The sequence below is a fragment of the Scleropages formosus genome, chromosome 14 (assembly GCF_900964775.1).
Source record: "Scleropages formosus chromosome 14, fSclFor1.1, whole genome shotgun sequence".
NCBI classification, from domain to species: domain Eukaryota; kingdom Metazoa; phylum Chordata; class Actinopteri; order Osteoglossiformes; family Osteoglossidae; genus Scleropages; species Scleropages formosus.
Genome location: NC_041819.1, coordinates 18,459,552 through 18,478,680, shown reverse-complemented (window position 1 = coordinate 18,478,680; position 19,129 = coordinate 18,459,552). Strand labels below are relative to the sequence as shown.

The 19,129-nt window shown below is 39.5% G+C and overlaps 1 protein-coding gene across 2 annotated transcripts in view; it reads right to left on the bottom strand.

The window, feature by feature from the left end:
• Positions 1–19,129, bottom strand: part of LOC108931007 (protocadherin-19-like) — a 55,038-nt gene that overhangs the window by 20,963 nt on the left and 14,946 nt on the right. For both annotated transcript variants that reach the window (XM_029257760.1, XM_029257761.1), the window contains exon 3: positions 1,223–1,281. In XM_029257760.1, the coding sequence (XP_029113593.1) occupies positions 1,223–1,281 (59 nt within the window). The remainder of the gene's footprint in view (positions 1–1,222; positions 1,282–19,129) is intronic.

Here is a 19,129-nt window from a genome sequence, read left to right as displayed (position 1 = left end):
CTTCACTTTGAAACTGAGTATGAGTCAAAAGTTTGAGTAAAAGCTTTAGTGCTGGAAACTAGGTTAATGATCAGAAAAGTGGCTGACATATCTTTCTAGGTCTTCTGCAGCAGTTCCCAGAGATTCAGGACACTTGTGGGTTCCATTGCTTTCACTCTTATGTCCAGTCTCTGTATAGTAGTAGTAATAGTAGTAGTAGTAGTAGTTTGAATGGGACAACTGGATCTGAAGCACGTGTTCCCGTTCAATACCTCTACAAAGGAGAGTGGGAAACAGTGATGTGCCTGATAAGAGCTGAACCCATTTCATGAGTTCTGGATTAGACCCATGGTTGGGCTTCAGAATTAACTGCAGATGTCTCACAGCAAAGACACCAGGCTTTCTCAAGTGAATTTCTGCTCAACAAGCTATTCTGTGCTTCTTTCAAAGTTTTCTAATCATGTAATATATTACATATAGATTATTTCACATACTGGGGTGGCTGGTTGCATAGTGGTCAGTGGTATTGCCTTTGGACCCAAAGGTCACTGGTTTGAATCTCTCCTCTGGCTGTAGTACCCTTGAGCATGGTATTTAAAGTAGACTTGCTCCAGTAAAATTACCCTGCTGTACAAACGGGTAAGTAGTTCTATGTTGCTTTGGGAAAAAAGGGGTGAGGTAAGTGAACAAATATTATTAGACACAGGCAAGTTTTGAAGGGAAAATATGGACATCCACCCTCTCCACTACTGACAAATCAAAGCTGTAATGTGTGTTTCAGGTAATGCAAAATTGTCATCCTGAAACTGATTTAGTGAAGCAACACAATGATTACCTCAACTGGTGTTTCTGCATTATAGAAAATTATTCCATTATATGATATTCATCTCTTAGAATCCTTCTGATAATAATTTCACCGCCTATTCAGAATAAATGGATGTTTGCAAGTATCAAGAATAAAGAAAACAATAGTTATTCAGCAACAGACTGATATTTTGTCATGCATTCTGCAAAGTGAATATTTTAAGGGAAATATTCAGAAATAGTGTATTTGGTTTTCAGTCTTCTATTGTGTTCAAAATATTTCTGAAATTAACATTTTTTTTAATTCATTTTAGGATGAATAAAAGTCATTTCATTAAAAAGTATTTACTCAACTATTTGCAGACAGCTACACTTAAAGGGAACTATAGTGTCACAGTTTTCAAAAAGAAATTATCCAGTTTCTTTATTCAATACATACCTTTTAATGAGGTGCGCTCTGCTGTTTACATAGCTGGAGTCGATGGAATAATTTTCTGTCTGAAAAAAGAAAGAACAAAAATTGTGTTAATTGTCTTTGCAATAGAAGTCTTTTTTTTTTTTTTCTAGGCCTCTCAGAGAAGTTACATTTTAGTTCTTACCCTAAGTTAAAAATAATAAATAAATAACAATTATAGCTAGACATTCTGCTTTATGAATGTTTTGTAAAAAGGCTAAAATGTATTTCATTTAGTCTGTAACGGACCTCTTAGCCTACATTTAATCTCCACACCCATCGGAGGAGGACAGTACATAAGAGCAATACTGCACATCATACAAAGAAAACAAAAATTTACATACAGTTGTGCGACTAATGCCGTGTATACAATGTCACTATAACAAAGCACTAAGACACAGCTCACACACATCAAATGTGAGTAGAAAAACAGGTTCACAAACAGTCTTTGGAAAAGAGCAGCATGAGTATTGTATGAGCTGTGCAAAACAGCTTCAGATTTATTGGAAACCCACAAGAAGAGGGAAAAAGGTACATTGGTCATATGTCACATCTTGGAAAATTTACCATGTTCATTTCCAGATTTTTTATTTTTTTTTCTCTGACCTACTAAATCCCTTAAAAAATGCCTTTAAAACAATCAGTATTGCTTCATTCGCATATAGCACTACAGCAATTTCCTCCAGGTTTTAAAGATGTTAATTCTAAAGTATTTGACATTTTTCCTGACCTATTTTTCAAAGCCTTTAAGTCTACGTTCAAACAATGAAGCAGTAATGATTTTTTTTTTTCATTCTTTCCACATATTCTGCTCAGACTATCTAACTGGATAAAACCTTTTCAATTAGCAGCAAATGGGGCCTTGTTAATTATTTCAGCCCCACAATTATGGAATATTGCCACAGCAATATCAAATTTTGATTACCGATGACAGCAGGATAGGCCACAGACACTGATTTGAAAGATGACAACAGAGTCCGCATGTGCTCAGATAGTTCTACACTATCAACAAAATAAACAGCCTTTTGCCTGCAACAATATCAAGTAACATTATTTCATATGTTGGGCAGATGCTTGACCCAGATTGACATCACAGAATAAACTACAAAATATAATGTTGCTCCATATGAAAAGCTAATAAAGTTAATAAAGATATACTTCTGTTCCTGAATACTCTAATGTCTTCTAGTTTATAGTGGAAATATTGATCTGATATTGATGCTTTCAAAAATATCCCATTGATATTAAGACTCCCAGAAATACTACATGGATGATGACTAGGTTGCAGAAGATGTATTATTATTATTATTGTTACTGTTGTTGTTATTTTTATTATTATTACACACTTTTTTAAAAGAAATGCAATATGAATATACTTACCTGTGCTTATAGTTATTCATGCATTTATATAGCTGAGTAATTTGTCCTTATCAAGGTAGGTGCCTTAAACTAAGGTACTACAACAAAAGTGGGGAGTTGAACCTGGTTCGTCTGAATGTAAGGCATTAACTGTAACCACTGCTGCCTCCCCATGATTTTTTTTTTTTTTTTACATACACTTCTAACTGCACTTGGCCTGGTGACTTGAGAGTCATTCAATGTCATGTTGGGTCAAAATGAAATTATACCAGATTGAGTGGGTCTCAACAGGATTATCCACTTTACATAATCAAAATCTTTAAAACTTCCAGGAGCTTCTTTTTTCCTGAGTATAGCTAATGAAGACAGGTCACTTTATGCCTGCCACTTCTCAGCACTGTCTATTTCCGATTCTTTCATACTAAGCTTGCACTTTTATCCAGCCACATTTTTCCCCATTTACATCGATTCAAGTTAAGTACTTTCCTCAGCGTAGGGGCCACGTTTGAGAAGAACTTATAGCTATCAATGTCCTAGAACTTGTCTTAAACCAGTACCATTTGCTCTCTTTTCACAATTTTACGTAGGACATCCAATTCACATTTAAATTAATTAAACTGTACTGCACTTCATTTTCTGTCCTGCTGTAAATGGAAAAAGTTTCTTTTTCTGTGGATTAATTAAAATGATCTTTCTGTTTCATATTGACCTTTGGCAATTTCTTTAAAAATATTTTTTCTGTTATTTATTTAGTTTTTATTTTACATGTAGCCGAGAGACTCTCATTACATTTACATTCTGTCCCCTCCTGCCAATCCTTAATAAAGTATGAGACAGCGCTCCTCCATACACACACCGATGCTGCCAGAAAACCATTTTTGCTTCAGTTCTGGAACACTGTTCACACAATTGTTTATGACTCAATTCCATATTTGTCCCTGGCTTGAATTAATAAATATCAAAGTAATTAGCACAAGCAATCATTTCTGCAATCTTGACATGCAAGAATAAACATACAGTTTTTTGGCACACAATAAGGTTCTTTACCACATTCTTGTGAATAATGGTACATTTAATTAAAGAAACATGTAATTTGCTGATCATGGTTTTGATTTGGTTACATTTTTTGTATTATGTAATTTGTTTGGCACAGACAGAACAGTACTTGACTGAATCCCATTTATTCATACACCAAGTATTTTTTCTGTATTTGCTCTATATACTGATATTGCTAGTGGAAGAAATGGGATTATAACTGATACATCCGTAACCACAGAGAACTACAAACTGTAAATAGGTATTATTCTGTGGTATGACAAATAGCATATAGTTTGTGCTTAAAAACACATTATGCATCTATCTATCTATCTATCTATCTATCTATCTATCTATCTATCTATCTATCTATCTATCTATCTATCTATTCTAAACATTTAATGGAGGGTGCAGCTTGTTTCACTATTTGGTGTTTGACCACACCAGAGGTCTATTTTCAAGAAGGTAGAAGGCAATCCGAAAAGCCAAAAAGCCAACAAAGCTGCTTGTTCATCACGGCCTGGCTAGCCTGTCACTGCGATCTGAGAGGCCCCCAGCTTGGCTGCCGATGTCCGTCAATCTTGGTGATTACCATCCTGTTGCATCTTGGGTTGGAAAAAGGAGCTGAAGGAGTTGAACGACTACATTCTATCTCCAAATTGGAAAGGGGAGGGGTGGGTAATCTGGCAGGCTGATGGTGATGGGGGGGTGGATTGAAGGGGGATGTGCCGCAATCATGTGCCACCCCTCACTCCTCCATGGCACACAGCCACTCAGAGCAAGCGGAAAGCAATCACCTCAGACAGCCGCCATGTGATTCAATTTGCCCACCCCCCCACCCCCGCAGCATGATGGCTTCCTTCACAGCCCTTGTGTGAGTGTATTCTTCATGTAAGTAGCACAACAATCACAGGCACAGTAAATGTGGCTTGAACGACAGCATCCTAGAAAGGCCCAGCATACCCCAAGCACACATCTGCTAAAAAAGAACATCTCAATTTTGCTGACACCAGCTCGTCAGCCAGTACTTTTAAAAGAGTGTTTCTCCAAGTCAGAGTTTTAAGCAGCAGACTACCACAGCAAGTGATTTCTTTTCTTATCTTATTTTCTGTACATTAGACCAAGGGCATTCCAATCTGTAAAGCTTTTTTCCCTCCAAATAGTCTTAAACTTAAATGGGGGAAAATTTAAAAAAAAAAAAAAAAGAAAAAAGAAAAACTCGATGACTATAAAGTGGTCAAGAAAAATGCTTGTGTTAATGCCTTAGTACCATTTTGCTCTTCTGAGCATTTATGCAGTCCATTGCTGAAGCCACTGACTTGTTGCTATGGTTTAATGGTTTTGAATAGGTTAAAATGCTAAAAACTAATTCAGTAACTATTCACATTAATTTCTATAACAGTAGATAGTACATGTGAAATGAAGATTTTGTAGTTACTCATCCATCCATCCATCCATTTCTACTAGCCACTTATATAATCCACTTGTAGTATTAATTTAAAAGCAAGTAAGAGGCAAGCACTTCTTTCAACACAAAAAAAGAACAAGGACTTCTGCATAGTAAGTAGGAGAAACCATAATAACTAATCAACAATTTTCTATATTTTTTTATGTGTGACATGCTCACAAATCCAGTTGGTTTGGTCATGAAAGGATCCGTTTGCTGATTAATGTAATACTCTTTTCTAATTTCCTCTGGCCATTATGGTTTAACCAGGTAAACATAGAAAGTGCCAAAACTGCTGTTTTGATAGGTCAAATCTGGTAAAGTTTGATAGAAGTGGTCATCGCTGTGTTCTCCATCTTCTTTCTCTGTTCTTTTCAAAAGCCAACATATCTGACTGAACAAATATTGACAACATTAGGTTGTATTTATCTACTGTTAGGGTTTGGTGACGACTAGATGACACTAGTCATGTCCTTCTATGTAAACCACAGTACTGCACCGAAAGAAGGTGACCTTCTTTTTCACATTACTGAATGTTGTACCGGGAGGCACGGGGGCACGGTAGCACAGCAGGCTTGGTCAGGTCCTGCTCTCAGTTGGGTCTGGGGTTCCAGTCCCGCTTGGGGTCCCCTGTGTCGGACTGGCATCCTGTCCTGGGTGTGTCCCCTCCAGCCCTACACCCTGTGTTGTTGGGTTAGGTTCCGGTTTGCCACGACCCTACTTGGGACAAGCGGCTTCAGCAATTGTGTGTGTGAATGTTATACATCCCCTTCGTATTATTGTCAGTCTAAACAGTTTGATATAAATTGAATTAAAGAAATGTTTCATTTCAATTGTATTATTTATTTATTTTGCGCAGGCAAATCATCCAATACAAGAAAGCAAAATAGGTTTTTCTTATTGCTTTGAGCAATAAAAGGGAAGGGAAAAACACATTTTTTTCTCCAAACTGCACAAAACACTACTGTGGTCATGCCCTTCTGTGTATTAATATTCATCTTTATGACTATTCACAAACCATAGGCTAGCAGGTTCTTGACTCTGTGATCACAGCACACACAAAAACACAGCTGCCAGGCCTTTTTTGGTTCACAGCAGTGATCCAGTTGAAACTGAGAAAATATCAAACGTATATCTGCCTTGCTTTGTATCATATAATGTATGTTCGCAGAGGACACAGTTCAACACTTAGCCCTTCAAAATCAAATTACAGGTTCGAAGTTTTAAACTCAACACAGGTGTCCAAACTGAGTAATGTGCATGTTGCTTTTTTCTATATTATTCAGTAACAATATAGTAAGACTGCAAGTAGCCATGAGCATGTTCAGATCTACCTCCTCTGCCAGAAAAATAATTAAAAAGCACCTGTGCTGCCTGCAGTTGGGTTTTGTGGCACATGGAAATCACAGAGAGACAATGTATTCATCCGGTGTCGGTAGAACGTCATCTGCATACATCCTGCTTTACATCTTCCCAGCTCAGCCATCAGGCAAATGGAAGAGAGATTCTGTGGCCATATTTGACGCTCTGGTCACAAATAATATGCACCTTGTGGGTTCTGAAAGCTTACTGTATGTGTTCCCTTGTTTCAGTAAAATCCTGAATAATGCAATGAGATTTGGATTTTGCATATTAAAACAGGGAGGTGGAAAGTGGCGGTTAAAAAAAAAAGAAAAACTGTTTCTGCTAAGGATAAATCAGCTTGCTTTTCTATAAGCCCCCTGGATATCTGAACCAAAGAGAAGTTACTTCCCCAGAGGCAAGGCTCAGGACTCTGCTTAATTTGGATGTTGGGGAAGTAACTTTGACTACCTCATCCCAAATCCCACGACATCCGCTTAGCATCACCTGGAGCAGATAGTGAACAATTCCCCCCAAACAGACCGTGACGTCCCGAGCGAACACGTTAAATTTCATCTATGCCAGCAGATTACCCAGCTGCTGATTCCTCCAGAAATGATTAGGAGGTGCCAGTGCTTTAGCCTTTGGAGTGAATTAAAGAAAGAGAAGATAATAGTTGTTTTCAAACACTTTTCTGGAAAAAAAAAAAGTGAAAATAAAACTTTTATCGATTTTTGCTGCGAGGAGATTCAGGTTTTATTTGTTTTTGTTTTTTTTTTCTTATTCAACCGAAACATACAGTAACCAGGTGCAGATTTTCGATGAATTCTCATAGAAAACAGTTTTCTACATTCAAAACATGTAATCGCCTGCCGCACTGTAAATCATTCTACCTAAAAAGAGGAAACATGGTCTCACATTTTAAATGCACAAAGTTATATTACCAAGGCACTACACAATAAGACTTATTTTTGTGCAGAAGTTCCACCTTTAAAATTGGTAAGCACATACAGTAGGTGTAAATCAGATCAGACACCACATCCCTTGTGAGAGTGAATCAGAAAATGAATCTTTACTTGGGATTCCATAAAGTGATGCATATATTGTACATCAGCATTCGTTTGCCATACCAAATGGCAGAGCCAGCACAATCACACTGAAAGCAATTCCTATTGTCAAGACACGTTAGTGTTTTCAAGAAATTGTCCTGACCTCCCAGGAAGACGTAATATCTTTTTTGGGGTCTTTTTCTATGGAGATTTCCAACACCTCATTACCCCCTTTAAGAAGGAGGTACCACCTCAGTGAAGGTGGACGGATCGTCTCACTCGGAGATGGATTGAGCTGGTCTCGTTATTGACACCTCTGACTCTGTCTTAGGGAAGTACATGAGTCAGCGCCACCGACTGTCTCCCTGGCGTTCAAAGGAAGCAGGGTGGCAAGTAGACGATGCAGGCCGAACTTCATTGTCTCTCATTAATCCTGACATGGCATCGATTCCCTCGAACAAATTATGTTTGTACTGTGCTTTGGTGGGCGAAGACAGTGAGCAAAATCACGGATGCTTGCAGCCCCCACCTCCCAAATACCCCATCCCCCTCATGTAACTGAGAATCAAGAGGAAGCTGCAGTCCATCACTTCTTTGCCAATCTGATGCAGCTCTACCAAAAGTTCCGGGAGCAAAGATGGGCATTCAATCTTCGGGAGTCATGTGAGTTCATAGATCAATAAAGAGATAAGTGCAGCAAGTTGGACTAATTAGCGTAACTCATGGTAAAAGTGAAAGAAACCATGGGACTGCACCTGTTTCCAAATCCAGAATGAGCACAGCCCTTAAAAATAACCAACTAACGGTTCATGACTTACCAAGTCTTTCTATGTACAAATCCAGGCTACATTTTCCATGTGTTTGATTTATATTAATTTATATCTATATATATCCTTATATATATATATATATATAAAATGTAAGTTGCTGAAAAATAATATACAAATACACACACACACACACATTTTCAGAACCGCTTGCCCCATACGGGGTCGCGGGGAACCGGAGCCTACCCGGTAACACAGGGCGTAAGGCCAGAGGGGAAGGGGACACACCCAGGACGGGACGCCAGTCCGTCGCAAGGCACCCCAAGCGGGACTCGAACCCCAGACCCACCGGAGAGCAGGACTGTGGTCCAACCCACTGCGCCACCGCACCCCCTACCTAATATACAAATATATATATATATTATTTTTCAGCAACTTACAGTGATATTCAAATTTATATATATTTCTCAAGGGTATTACAGCAACAATAAGGATTTGAACCTGTAATTTACAGTGCTAAAGGCAGCATCCACCACAGTATCAGGCACCCCAGTCTAATTGAAAATGATGGTTATCGTGAAAGAGGAACATTCCCATAAACAGACACAATGTTGGGTATATTTGAAAAATAAAAAAGTGTAGGGACAAATAATATTAGTACAAAGAGATTTTCATAGCGAGCGAATATTCCTATAAACTGGCAAACTGATAATTGAGAACTAATAAATACTAGGAAAAATAATGTTCGCCTGTGTGTGTTTATGTACACAAATAGGTTAGGAATGTCCAATAGCTATCCCCTATAGTTCTTGCCCCAATTCTAAGCCAGCAAATTCCCTCAATACTTTGACCCACAAAGAAGGTGCAGAGCTACCGACAGGAACTCCTGCATCTCCGCTTCCAGACAGATGTCGCCGTGCGTTCCAGACACAGGGATTAGCAGACCAGCCTCTGTTTAATTACATTTGCACTGCCATATTTGGGGCCAAACATATCTTCGCAAATGGGAAGCTGGTGGTCAGTTTAACAACAGATAATCTTATGTAAAGTGAAGTGGAAACCCCAGGGAGGTCAATCCTCTGCAGAACTGCATCATCCCATATATTATCACTTGTTTACTTCTTAATTTATTTTTCCCATAAGAGACGTATTCCTGAAACATTTTCCAAAAAAAATTCTTTCAAAATAATTTATATTGCGGCAATAAATAAATAAATAAAAACCTGGCAAGTGTCGGGTATCAAATGTCTCAAATATATTTATATTTCAAAGCACTTTTTCACAAAACTATATTAAGCAAGAAGAAGATAGTAAAATACTGTAAGCAAAAGTATGAAGTCCGCATAGCTGTAATCATAGTGTATAAACTATATGAAGGAGAAAAAAAAAACAAAACTGAATTTACAGCAGCATTTTTAGTGGCCCCACTAAGGGGATGTGTCACGCGAAACATAGGGAGCCAGGACGGCTGGTCCCAAGTGCAGCGTCGTTCGTCTGGAGTCAAGGGATGAGGCAAGTTCGCGGTGTTGGGGACACACGAAGGGTCGGTCGATTAACGGTTGGTCAGGGCGAAGTTCCATGAGCGAGGTCGGGGGAACTTAGGGAAGGATCAGTTGAGCAGCGAACAGGACAGGAACGAGGATCCGTGGACGTGGTCGGGAAACAAAGGGAAGAGTCAAAAACCGGAGGACTTAAACGTGAACTGAGAGTTAGCGATGCTTGTGAACGAAGCGCCACGAGGAAGGGCGGTTGTCCCTGACGAGATTCCGCAAAGGGATGGGAGCTGCGGGGTGTCTTTTAAAAGGTGGGGAGTTAGTCAGATGCTGGACCGGAGTCAGGTGCTGTCGACTGAGTTGTGGGCGTGGACGTGACAGTGTGCGGGGTGTGCGAACCGCACTGAGTGACATCATCAGAGGGAGTGGCACCAAAATGACTGTCTATAAATTTTTTGTGTAGTGTTTCAGCAGAGGAGGGGTGCAGTGGCGCAGTGGATTGGACCACGGTCCTGCTCTCCGGTGGGTCTGGGGTTCGAGTCCCGCTTGGGGTGCCTTGCGACGGACTGGCGTCCTGTCCTGGGTGTGTCCCCTCCCCCGCCGGCCTTATGCCCTGTGTTACCGGGTAGGCTCCGGTTTCCCGCGACCCCGTATGGGACAAGCGGTTCTGAAAGTGTGTGTGTGTGTATATATATATATATATACTTATTTACAGATACAGATTTTCTGGTGTTTTAGTTACACTATTGTGGCAATTAGTATTTATAAACCTTTATCAATAATGTTAAACATAATTTTGATGTAGTTCTTAAATGTTTTTACTTCAAATTCTATTGTTTTCTTAACAAATTTTCACTTTAATTATGTAAATGCAAAAACATTTGGATTGTGTGGATAGTATTGTGTCATTTTGATTTTGCTCGTTGTTTATTAAGTACTATTGCCTTTACAGTCAGTGATATATGGGAATTACCATGTACGAGTAACATTAGTACAAAAAATACTGCTAAGGATTCCGTATGGTCTGGTACGGCAGTAGGTTCATGGGAGGGTGACATCATGAGTTAACGTGACACTAACCCTAGTGACGCCACTGCCTAAGGAACACCAGTTCAGGACCATTTATCAAAAACCTCCATCAGACAAAACCCTTGAGGAAAGTGTCAAACAAAAAGGACTGCCCATCAACATTTCATTGATATGACAGTTGGGTCTCTTTCTATACTTTTCACAAGAAGCCTGCCATTCAAAAGAGTTCTGAGTCTCAGTTTCTTTACGACTTTGTAAAACATGTTCTCATTTTGCGATAAATGTAAGAAAATGGATAGCTATTGAGAAAAGCTTTAATAATAAATCTGTGTGAAGACAGTAGGTTTCCCAACTGCTATTTCTTGCTACTGTACGAGCCATGAAACAAAACAAGGCTGCTCTTGAGAGGTGTACTGAGGAGGTGTACATTGCCCACATTGCAGAAGTGAATAAAAAAATAGAAATTCATCCTCTTGTATTAAACATACAATTTTTATTAGGCAAAACAGCCTAGAGATATTAGAAATTGCCTGTAGGAGCGCAAAAGCACTGATCAAAGAGGCACAAGGAAAATGCTTGCAGTTTAAGTTGGTGTGAATGGTGGATGGATATTCTGGTCAGAGGGCATTTTTAATGCGGATTTGAGCATTACGAGGGCTTGTAGGAGGCTGTGCCTTTGACCACCACCCATTGCTCTTTTGTGGAAGAGGGGCAAGATGCAAATGCATTAATTACCATAATTAACCTGGCCCTCAAGTTAACCTTGCTCTGCAAGTTCAGGTTGCCCGCACTGACGGCAGCTTACATGAACCTGCCAAGAATAGCAAAACTGTCCCTTCAAATAAATCCAAGATAATTACCAATCTGGTTTACAGGGCCTCTGTGATGACAATAATTAGAGCTACTGTATCAAAGGTCAGGCTAAACAATTTAGCAAGGATCCATGCTGTGTAGTGAAAGAGAGGGAAAAGCAGGGTGGAGGTTATTCCCTGCTCAACGCTAAAAATGAGCATTTCACAGAAAATATGGCCTTATGACTTCTCTTTTTCTTTCATTTTTAATGTGTTGCTAGAAAATAGCAGATACATTATATGTGAGGGTAATACTGAAAAGAAGTAAGTGGTGTGGCTGTTGTCTCATAGCATCTGGTCTGTCAAGGAGGATGTGGGTTTAGACCCCAGTAAGTCTATGTGGAGTCCTGTGTTTGTGTGAGTTCCCTCACACTGATGTGGTTCAGGTGAACAGGTGATTAAATTGCTCATAGGATGTGAGGGTGTTATGTGGCTCTGGTGTAGAGTACAGCCTGGCTCTAGATAGTGTACTGTAGTGTATCTAAGATTGTAATCCACTCTGGATGAAAAGGTATCAGTGAAAAACATGTTATTCATTGCTTTATACAAAAGTGTCTGTTAAATGGATAACTATATCTGCAATAATGTTTTAGCCTCATATATAGTGGATACTTTTCTACTTATCCTGATGCTTATAAAAACAAAGTAAATTCTTCAATATCAGAATGCCATCTGATATAATAATTTTTCTTCACACTGACAGCTCATCAGAATTAATTGATGGGTTTGATGCATCATCAAAATGAATTGATAGGTTGTCAAATTTAGATTCATATTTGTATTTGATAACAGCTGGCTCTGGTTTATGGTTTGATTGCATCATAGTATATATTCAACGAAAACCATTCATTAACAACAAGAGAAAAAAATTACATTTGGTTCTAAGTTTATCAAAATACACTCACGTTTTGCCACAGAAATTATTCATGAAGTGTTTATGAAAAAGAGACGTAAACGAGACAGTAAATCCCTCAGGCTTTCTTATTGTTATGAGGAAGTATCGCTCATACAATTTCATTTCTTTATTATTATATTTTGTTCAACTTATACCAAGTTTTACACATAAATCACTGGCTGCACAGAAGCAGAGGGAAAAAAGATAGTTTCAGTCAGATTTCAAGGTGATGAAGAAGTTGGCAGATACAGACTAGAGTATATATTGTACATTCTAAAGAACATCCAGGCAACTTGAACTCATTCGGGTTCAACTGATGTCTGTTTAGAGATTAACAAAGCCATAGTATTGATGCTGATATAAACAGACTGCTAAATAATACACTGATTTCTCTTAAAACACCCGCTGGACAGGAAAATGACAAAGTTTTTTAAAAATATTTTCTTCATGTTTCACAAACATTTAATGGATCATTTAATGAATCTGTTATCGTTAACTAAAGAGGCATTATATTATGGCTGACCAAGGGTTCGATAAGGCGGACCTGCTGGTCTACCACAACACACCAATATTAAGGAGCGTCATTAAGCGCCACAGGTGTCCTGTATACCAGCCTCGGTCCCTCAACGCTGGTACACTGACTGCTGCTGAAGCGTCTCCTACCTCTGTCCCCCACCCACAAACACGGTATCCACTCCTCTTCCACAGCTCCCCAAGGAGGGTTCTTCAGCACACAGGAGGCGGACGCCTACAACTGCACAACTTCAAACCCAGAGACACACAGAGACGGTGAGGTTGCTAACTATTCCCTGTGCAGCTGACGAGCCAGTCAGCAGAAAAAAGGCACTTAATAAGCAGTGACTGGGACAAACTGAGGCCTAAAACTAACGCGCTCCCTCAGCCCCGCTGCAACATGGAAGCCGACTTTGTTCGCTGCCAATTCCATGTTATCCTCAGAAACACAAAGCCTCAGAGGGCAAACACTCTTTTTTTTTTTTTTTTTGTAAGGCACATATATCTCATATATGCATTTATTACATAAAAAGATCAAAGAAAAAACAAATGAATTCAATTCATCTGGGAGACATAAATAAAGAAAAATGAATGCAATTATGGCACTGGCAGCAAAATAAGTATTACTTTCCACAGTAAATGCAAGTGTGAATGTTTCCACCAAGATTTCAGCAAGATTGTGCATGTGAGCATTTGTGTGTGTGTGTGTGTGTGTGTGTGTGTGTGTGTGTGTGTGTGTGTGTGTGTGTGTGTGTGTGCGCGTACAAAAATCTTATGGAGTAAAACTTCTGAACATGTAGGTCTTAGAAGGACTCTTAGAAAGACTTTCAGTTCTAAAGGCTTAATTTGGCTCAATGAAAAGCAATTTTCATGGGCACATTCAAAAAAAAATAAAGTTTACAAATTATTTTCATATAACAATCGTTATTTATCTTTACTCTTTAACATTTAATCTCCATAACTCCAATATACAAATAACCTGTCACGTTTAAAGACCGTAACCCATTTTCCCCTTTTTGAAGCTGGAAAGGATAATTGACAGAGGCAGTGATAAGCAGCTCTGATCCATTTAAAGGCGCACTCTTAATCTGGGCGAAAGGGAGGCTGCAGCTTTAAGAGACTTATTCGGGATTATTGCTAGTCCTCCAAATTAAACCGAAAGTCAGCTTCCTCTGGTTGCTCATGCAAGCTGGAGCTCGGCACAACCCACACGGCCAAGGCGAGCAACCGGGAGGCTATAACAAAAAAGGCTTCCTTTGTTTATGAGCCCAGTTGCTATGTGCGGTGCCTGTAAGCCAACCCACCCCATCTGCTTTGTCCCCCAAGCTTGCCATTTGCCTATATTGTGTTCTGGCTTCAATATACAAAGGGGGCACAAACCCGACACCAATGCTGCTTTTCCTGCTTGACAAGGCCAAATTTCGGAATAGCATCAATCATAGCATCGTAATTGTTATTAACGAGAGACCAGGAGTGCGTATTCAAGTGGACGTTAAAATGAGCAGCTTCTTTTGTACAAGGTTTGCATATCAACAGGGGTGGGCCTCCAGTTACCCCTGGATCTGCAGAGGGTTTTTTTTTTTTAATACCACTTTTAAGTTTTCTCATTCCACTGCTCTGTTGTCCTCTAGGTTTTCACACTGTCATTGCGTATCATCATTCTGACTGACACTGCTGGTGCTATGCCACAACTTTCAACACTTTTTTCACAATTTCATATTATCCCTTGGGCCATATTCAAAACAGCTTTCCATTTTTGGTATTCCTGCCCTAAATAGTGCATTAAAATTGTATAAAACAATTACAAAACATAAATTATCACCTAATGTTGCCTTACACCTTTTAACCAACTTCCTAGTCATTGTCATTATCACCAGTTCTACACTTCTTTTTTTTTTAACCTTGTTTACCTGAAATGATACCATGTATGTGTGTGTGTCAATCTGGCATTCAATGGCATTTCGCTCTTTATTATAGTCTTAGCTGTTAATTTGTGTTGGTGTCCGGATGTAACAGGACACACCAGAGATGTACAAAATGTGAATAAAATATGTAAAATTAATTGAAACTGGCAAAAATTATCATTATGTGTTGTGATCATGAAGGCTTTTTTTTTAACCATAAACTGAATTAAATTGATTAAAATTTGGACACACAAACAACGCACAGATGCAAAAGATTGAAACAGGATGGTAGAGTGTCCCTTTTACCCAAATCTAATGCTTCCTACAGTCTGTTATTCGGCCTGTCTGAAGCAAGAAAAATCAAAATAACATAGAAAAAATGTTGTCCTAGTAATACAGGACAATGCCCACTGTATGGGACTGCATAGCACAAAAATAAATAGAATAAAATAGAAAAAAAATCAAGAGGACTGCTGTAATACATTCAGACCATGAATGCATTGTAGTAAAGAATAAAAGGCCCCAGACAACATGTCGTGTTACACACAAGACATAAAACAGAAGTGCGTAGTGACTCAGAGAAGTAAGGTGTTTACAAGCAAGAAAATCAGGGTAAAATTGATTTTTTTCTTTTCTTTTCTCTGTAGTGTATGAGCGCGTGAGGATGGGGGCTGTGATAGAGATGGGGTGAGGGGTTCCGTGTGTGTTTGCTATTGACGGTACTGTCAACACGGTTTAAGTTAATGACCTTGCTGGACATGTTTAGTCAGAGCAGTGGAGTGGCCTCCAAGGTGCTGAGTACCCCCCACTCCCTCCCTGTAGATGCATTAGATCTCCGTTATTACAGTGGAGGAACAAGTTGACATTTACACGCAAGATGGGTGGGGGGATGTAATACAGGGCGTGGTTTTCACTATGGATCACCCTGGATTGAAAGATGCTGAGATTCCCAAGAGAAGGAGGCATAGATAAACCCTCTCACCATTCCCCAATCCACACACAAACAAACGCACACAAAGACCAAAGACACACATAGACACCATCCTTCCTGCCGGAATCATCACATGAGGAACCTCACAGCACAGTGGAGCGATATGTTCTTTATGCACTCTACATATTTACAGCCTGAGACACAAGAAAAACTAAAGATAGAAATCCTGCTAGAAGTCACCTTCCAAAAAATAATGATAAATTTAAAAAAAAAAAAAAAATGGGACAAGCTCTAAGAACTTTTTTTTTTCAGCATGACAATTCCCTCTTGTGGCATAAAGAAATGTGTCAAGTTACAGCTAGTACATTTTGACAGTGATAGCTAGTGTTATCATTACTTTTTCCCACTGTCCGTATCTGACCAGGTACATGCATCCGATCTGGTCTCATTTGGGAACATTTCTTTAACTCTAACAAAATGATACAGTACATCAGGACTGCACCCTATGCTAACAGCCATCGACGCAGTTACCAAGTTATTGCTGGTATTTTCATACATCTGGGTACAGTGGATAGTGCAGTGTTTAGAACTGCTGCCTTGGATCTGCGGGTTCAGTGCTCACCTTCTGCTGCAGTGCCCTTGAGCAAGGTACTTACCCTAAATTCTTCCAGTAAAATTTACCAAGATGTATTAATAGGTAAATAGTTGTAGGTAGCTTAACATTGTAAATTGCTTTAGAGGAACACATCAGCTAAATGAATAATTGGAAAAATGTAAAACAACATTGGAAAAAGATCTTAACACATACAGGTGCCCATCCATGCACAATATCAGGTAAACACACTGGCTGAAACCCCTTGTCCCGAGCAGGGTCGCCGCGAACCAGAGCCTAACCCGGCAGCACAGGGCACAAGGCCGGAGGGGGAGGGGACACACCCAGGACAGAACATCAGTCCATCGCAAGACACCCCAAGCAGGACTCAAACCCCAGACCCACCAGAGGGCAGGACCTGGTCAAGCCCGCTGCGCCATTGTGCCCCACAATATCAGGTAGTGTTTCAATAATTATGTCTCTTTTTGCATTGTTATATTGACTTAGTTCTAACTGTACTTAAAAATACTCTTCCAGTTTTCAGCAGACTTCATGAGCCTATCCTTGACCTTTTAGGTAGAGCATTTTATTTAAAACAAATTTCAAACATTTCACTATTACAGGAGTTTAAGAGACAGGTAAGAAGAACTAGAGTCCTTTGAGAGAGAATATAATTGGGGATGAAAGAAAGTGTAGGAGGGTCTTCCTGAAACGGTGCCAGCAAAAGGACTGAGTCATACCTAATCAGAGCGGATGCAATGGTAATGAACATCTTCCAGCCCTGTCTTTCTCTGAGGGGACCTAGAAAGGTCAGTCTCCTTGCTGCACATATGCACAGCCTGCTTTTTTTTCTAAACCAACAGCAACTGGGACACAGCTGGACCCATCAGGCTGTCGATTTCATGTTACGTCATGTCTGCTAAACATTGATATACATCACCAGTTGAATGTCAGAGTACACATGGATAACCTGTGCCAAACTGAAAGATAAACTGCATGACGAGTGAAAGCAAAGCAACCAACAAGTGCCATCTCAGCGAACTGCTGCAAAAAGCTGCGATGACATGTTGGCTCATCTCCTGATCAAACTTGTTAGCCAAATACCTAGCAGTCAAAAAGCTTGTTTCTTGCAAACCTACTCAAAGTTTTGATTGTGACACATCGTGTTCTAACAGGGTCTGAAGACACAATCACGTGAGAAATGCATGTGCCCATTATTGGACATGAAGTGGGAGGGTTTGGATAAGATGTTTCCCTCACATTGTACCCACAGTCTCCTTGGCGTTCTTATTCATCAGTTATAATTAATACCCCTTCCACCCTTGTATCTGGGCAAACTGAATCCTGCTGCTTTATCTCCAAAAGCGTTCAAATAATGACGCCGATTCAACACAGTAATTAGATTTTCTCAGTGTTTTAGGGAAATGGTGGGTTTTCTTCTGAAAGAAAACCCCCACCCTCAGTGCCACTCTTATCACCAACACAAGGCCAAAATGTTGAAGAAGCTAGTCTAGACGGAAAATCCACTTTAGTAAGAAAACTTTTTTTAAAGTTTTAGTTAAATGCTTTTCTTGCAACCCTAAAATAGGCACAGATTACAAATCCAATAAAAGGCCACCACTGGTCCATAATGTCCACAGAGTACATTCTTCCACACACAGGGATGACTAAATCTGTACAAGTCCTATTGAAGTTTCAGTTTTGAGCACCCACCCTGCTGTGCCTGTATCCTCTGGCTCCTTTCCTTGGATTCCTTAAGCACGGATAGTTAGGCAAGGGTAAGGGAAAAACGTATCTTCTCAAGCCTTGTGGAAAGACCATCTGGTTCCTCCCTACCTTCTACTCAGAAATTGAGGATGACCTTTTGGAAACCTATTATTTATTTTTTTTATTTTTTCTTTGGGCATTTTGCAAAGCTGAGAGTAAAATCTGTGCTAATGAAAGCTGAAGTAAAGGAAAGGGAGTAAGGGTGAGTACATTTACCTCTCTCCTATGACTCTCTCATCTCATTTTCCCCCAGGTCCAGCAAAGTTTCACCTTGTACATCACATTGTTCTTTATAACTTGGAGCAGTAGGTAATCCTGTGAGTTTCAATTTACTGTAGTGGATTATAATGGGTTAAAAAAAATGCTCTGTGGCTTTTGTTGGAACAACCATCCAACTGAAAAATAAAGAAAAAAAAATTTTACTGCCACACTTTATGTTTTACTGCTATAGAAGAAAATAAACTGGAGTGTAAATAAATATGTCTAGATGAAAAACTGGACTTAGTAAAGATAAAAGTCTTCAGGCTCCCAGAACTGTAGCCCAACAAGGTTTGCCAGTGCTTTTCTTTTCACATAAGAAAATTTGTCTACACCAATCTCGCATTTAATCAATCCTCTGCAACACAGCGGAGACTAAGTCACCTCTATTCCTTCCTGCCACGCCGGGAGTTCTGCTCAGTTTGTCATTTCTGGAACAAAAGCGTTACTTCAGCAAAACCTTATACCTATTACAAAACACAGCAATCCCGAAGAATAATTTAGACATATTTTGTGTTATGCAATATGTGATTGCATGGCGGGAATGCATCAACTGAGAAAGAAAATGGCAGCCTGTTGAAAGCTGCACTTCTCTGGATGAAGATCAGCTTCACTTATTCCTTCAATTCACTGTATATACAGCCTCCTTTCATTTTTCCAT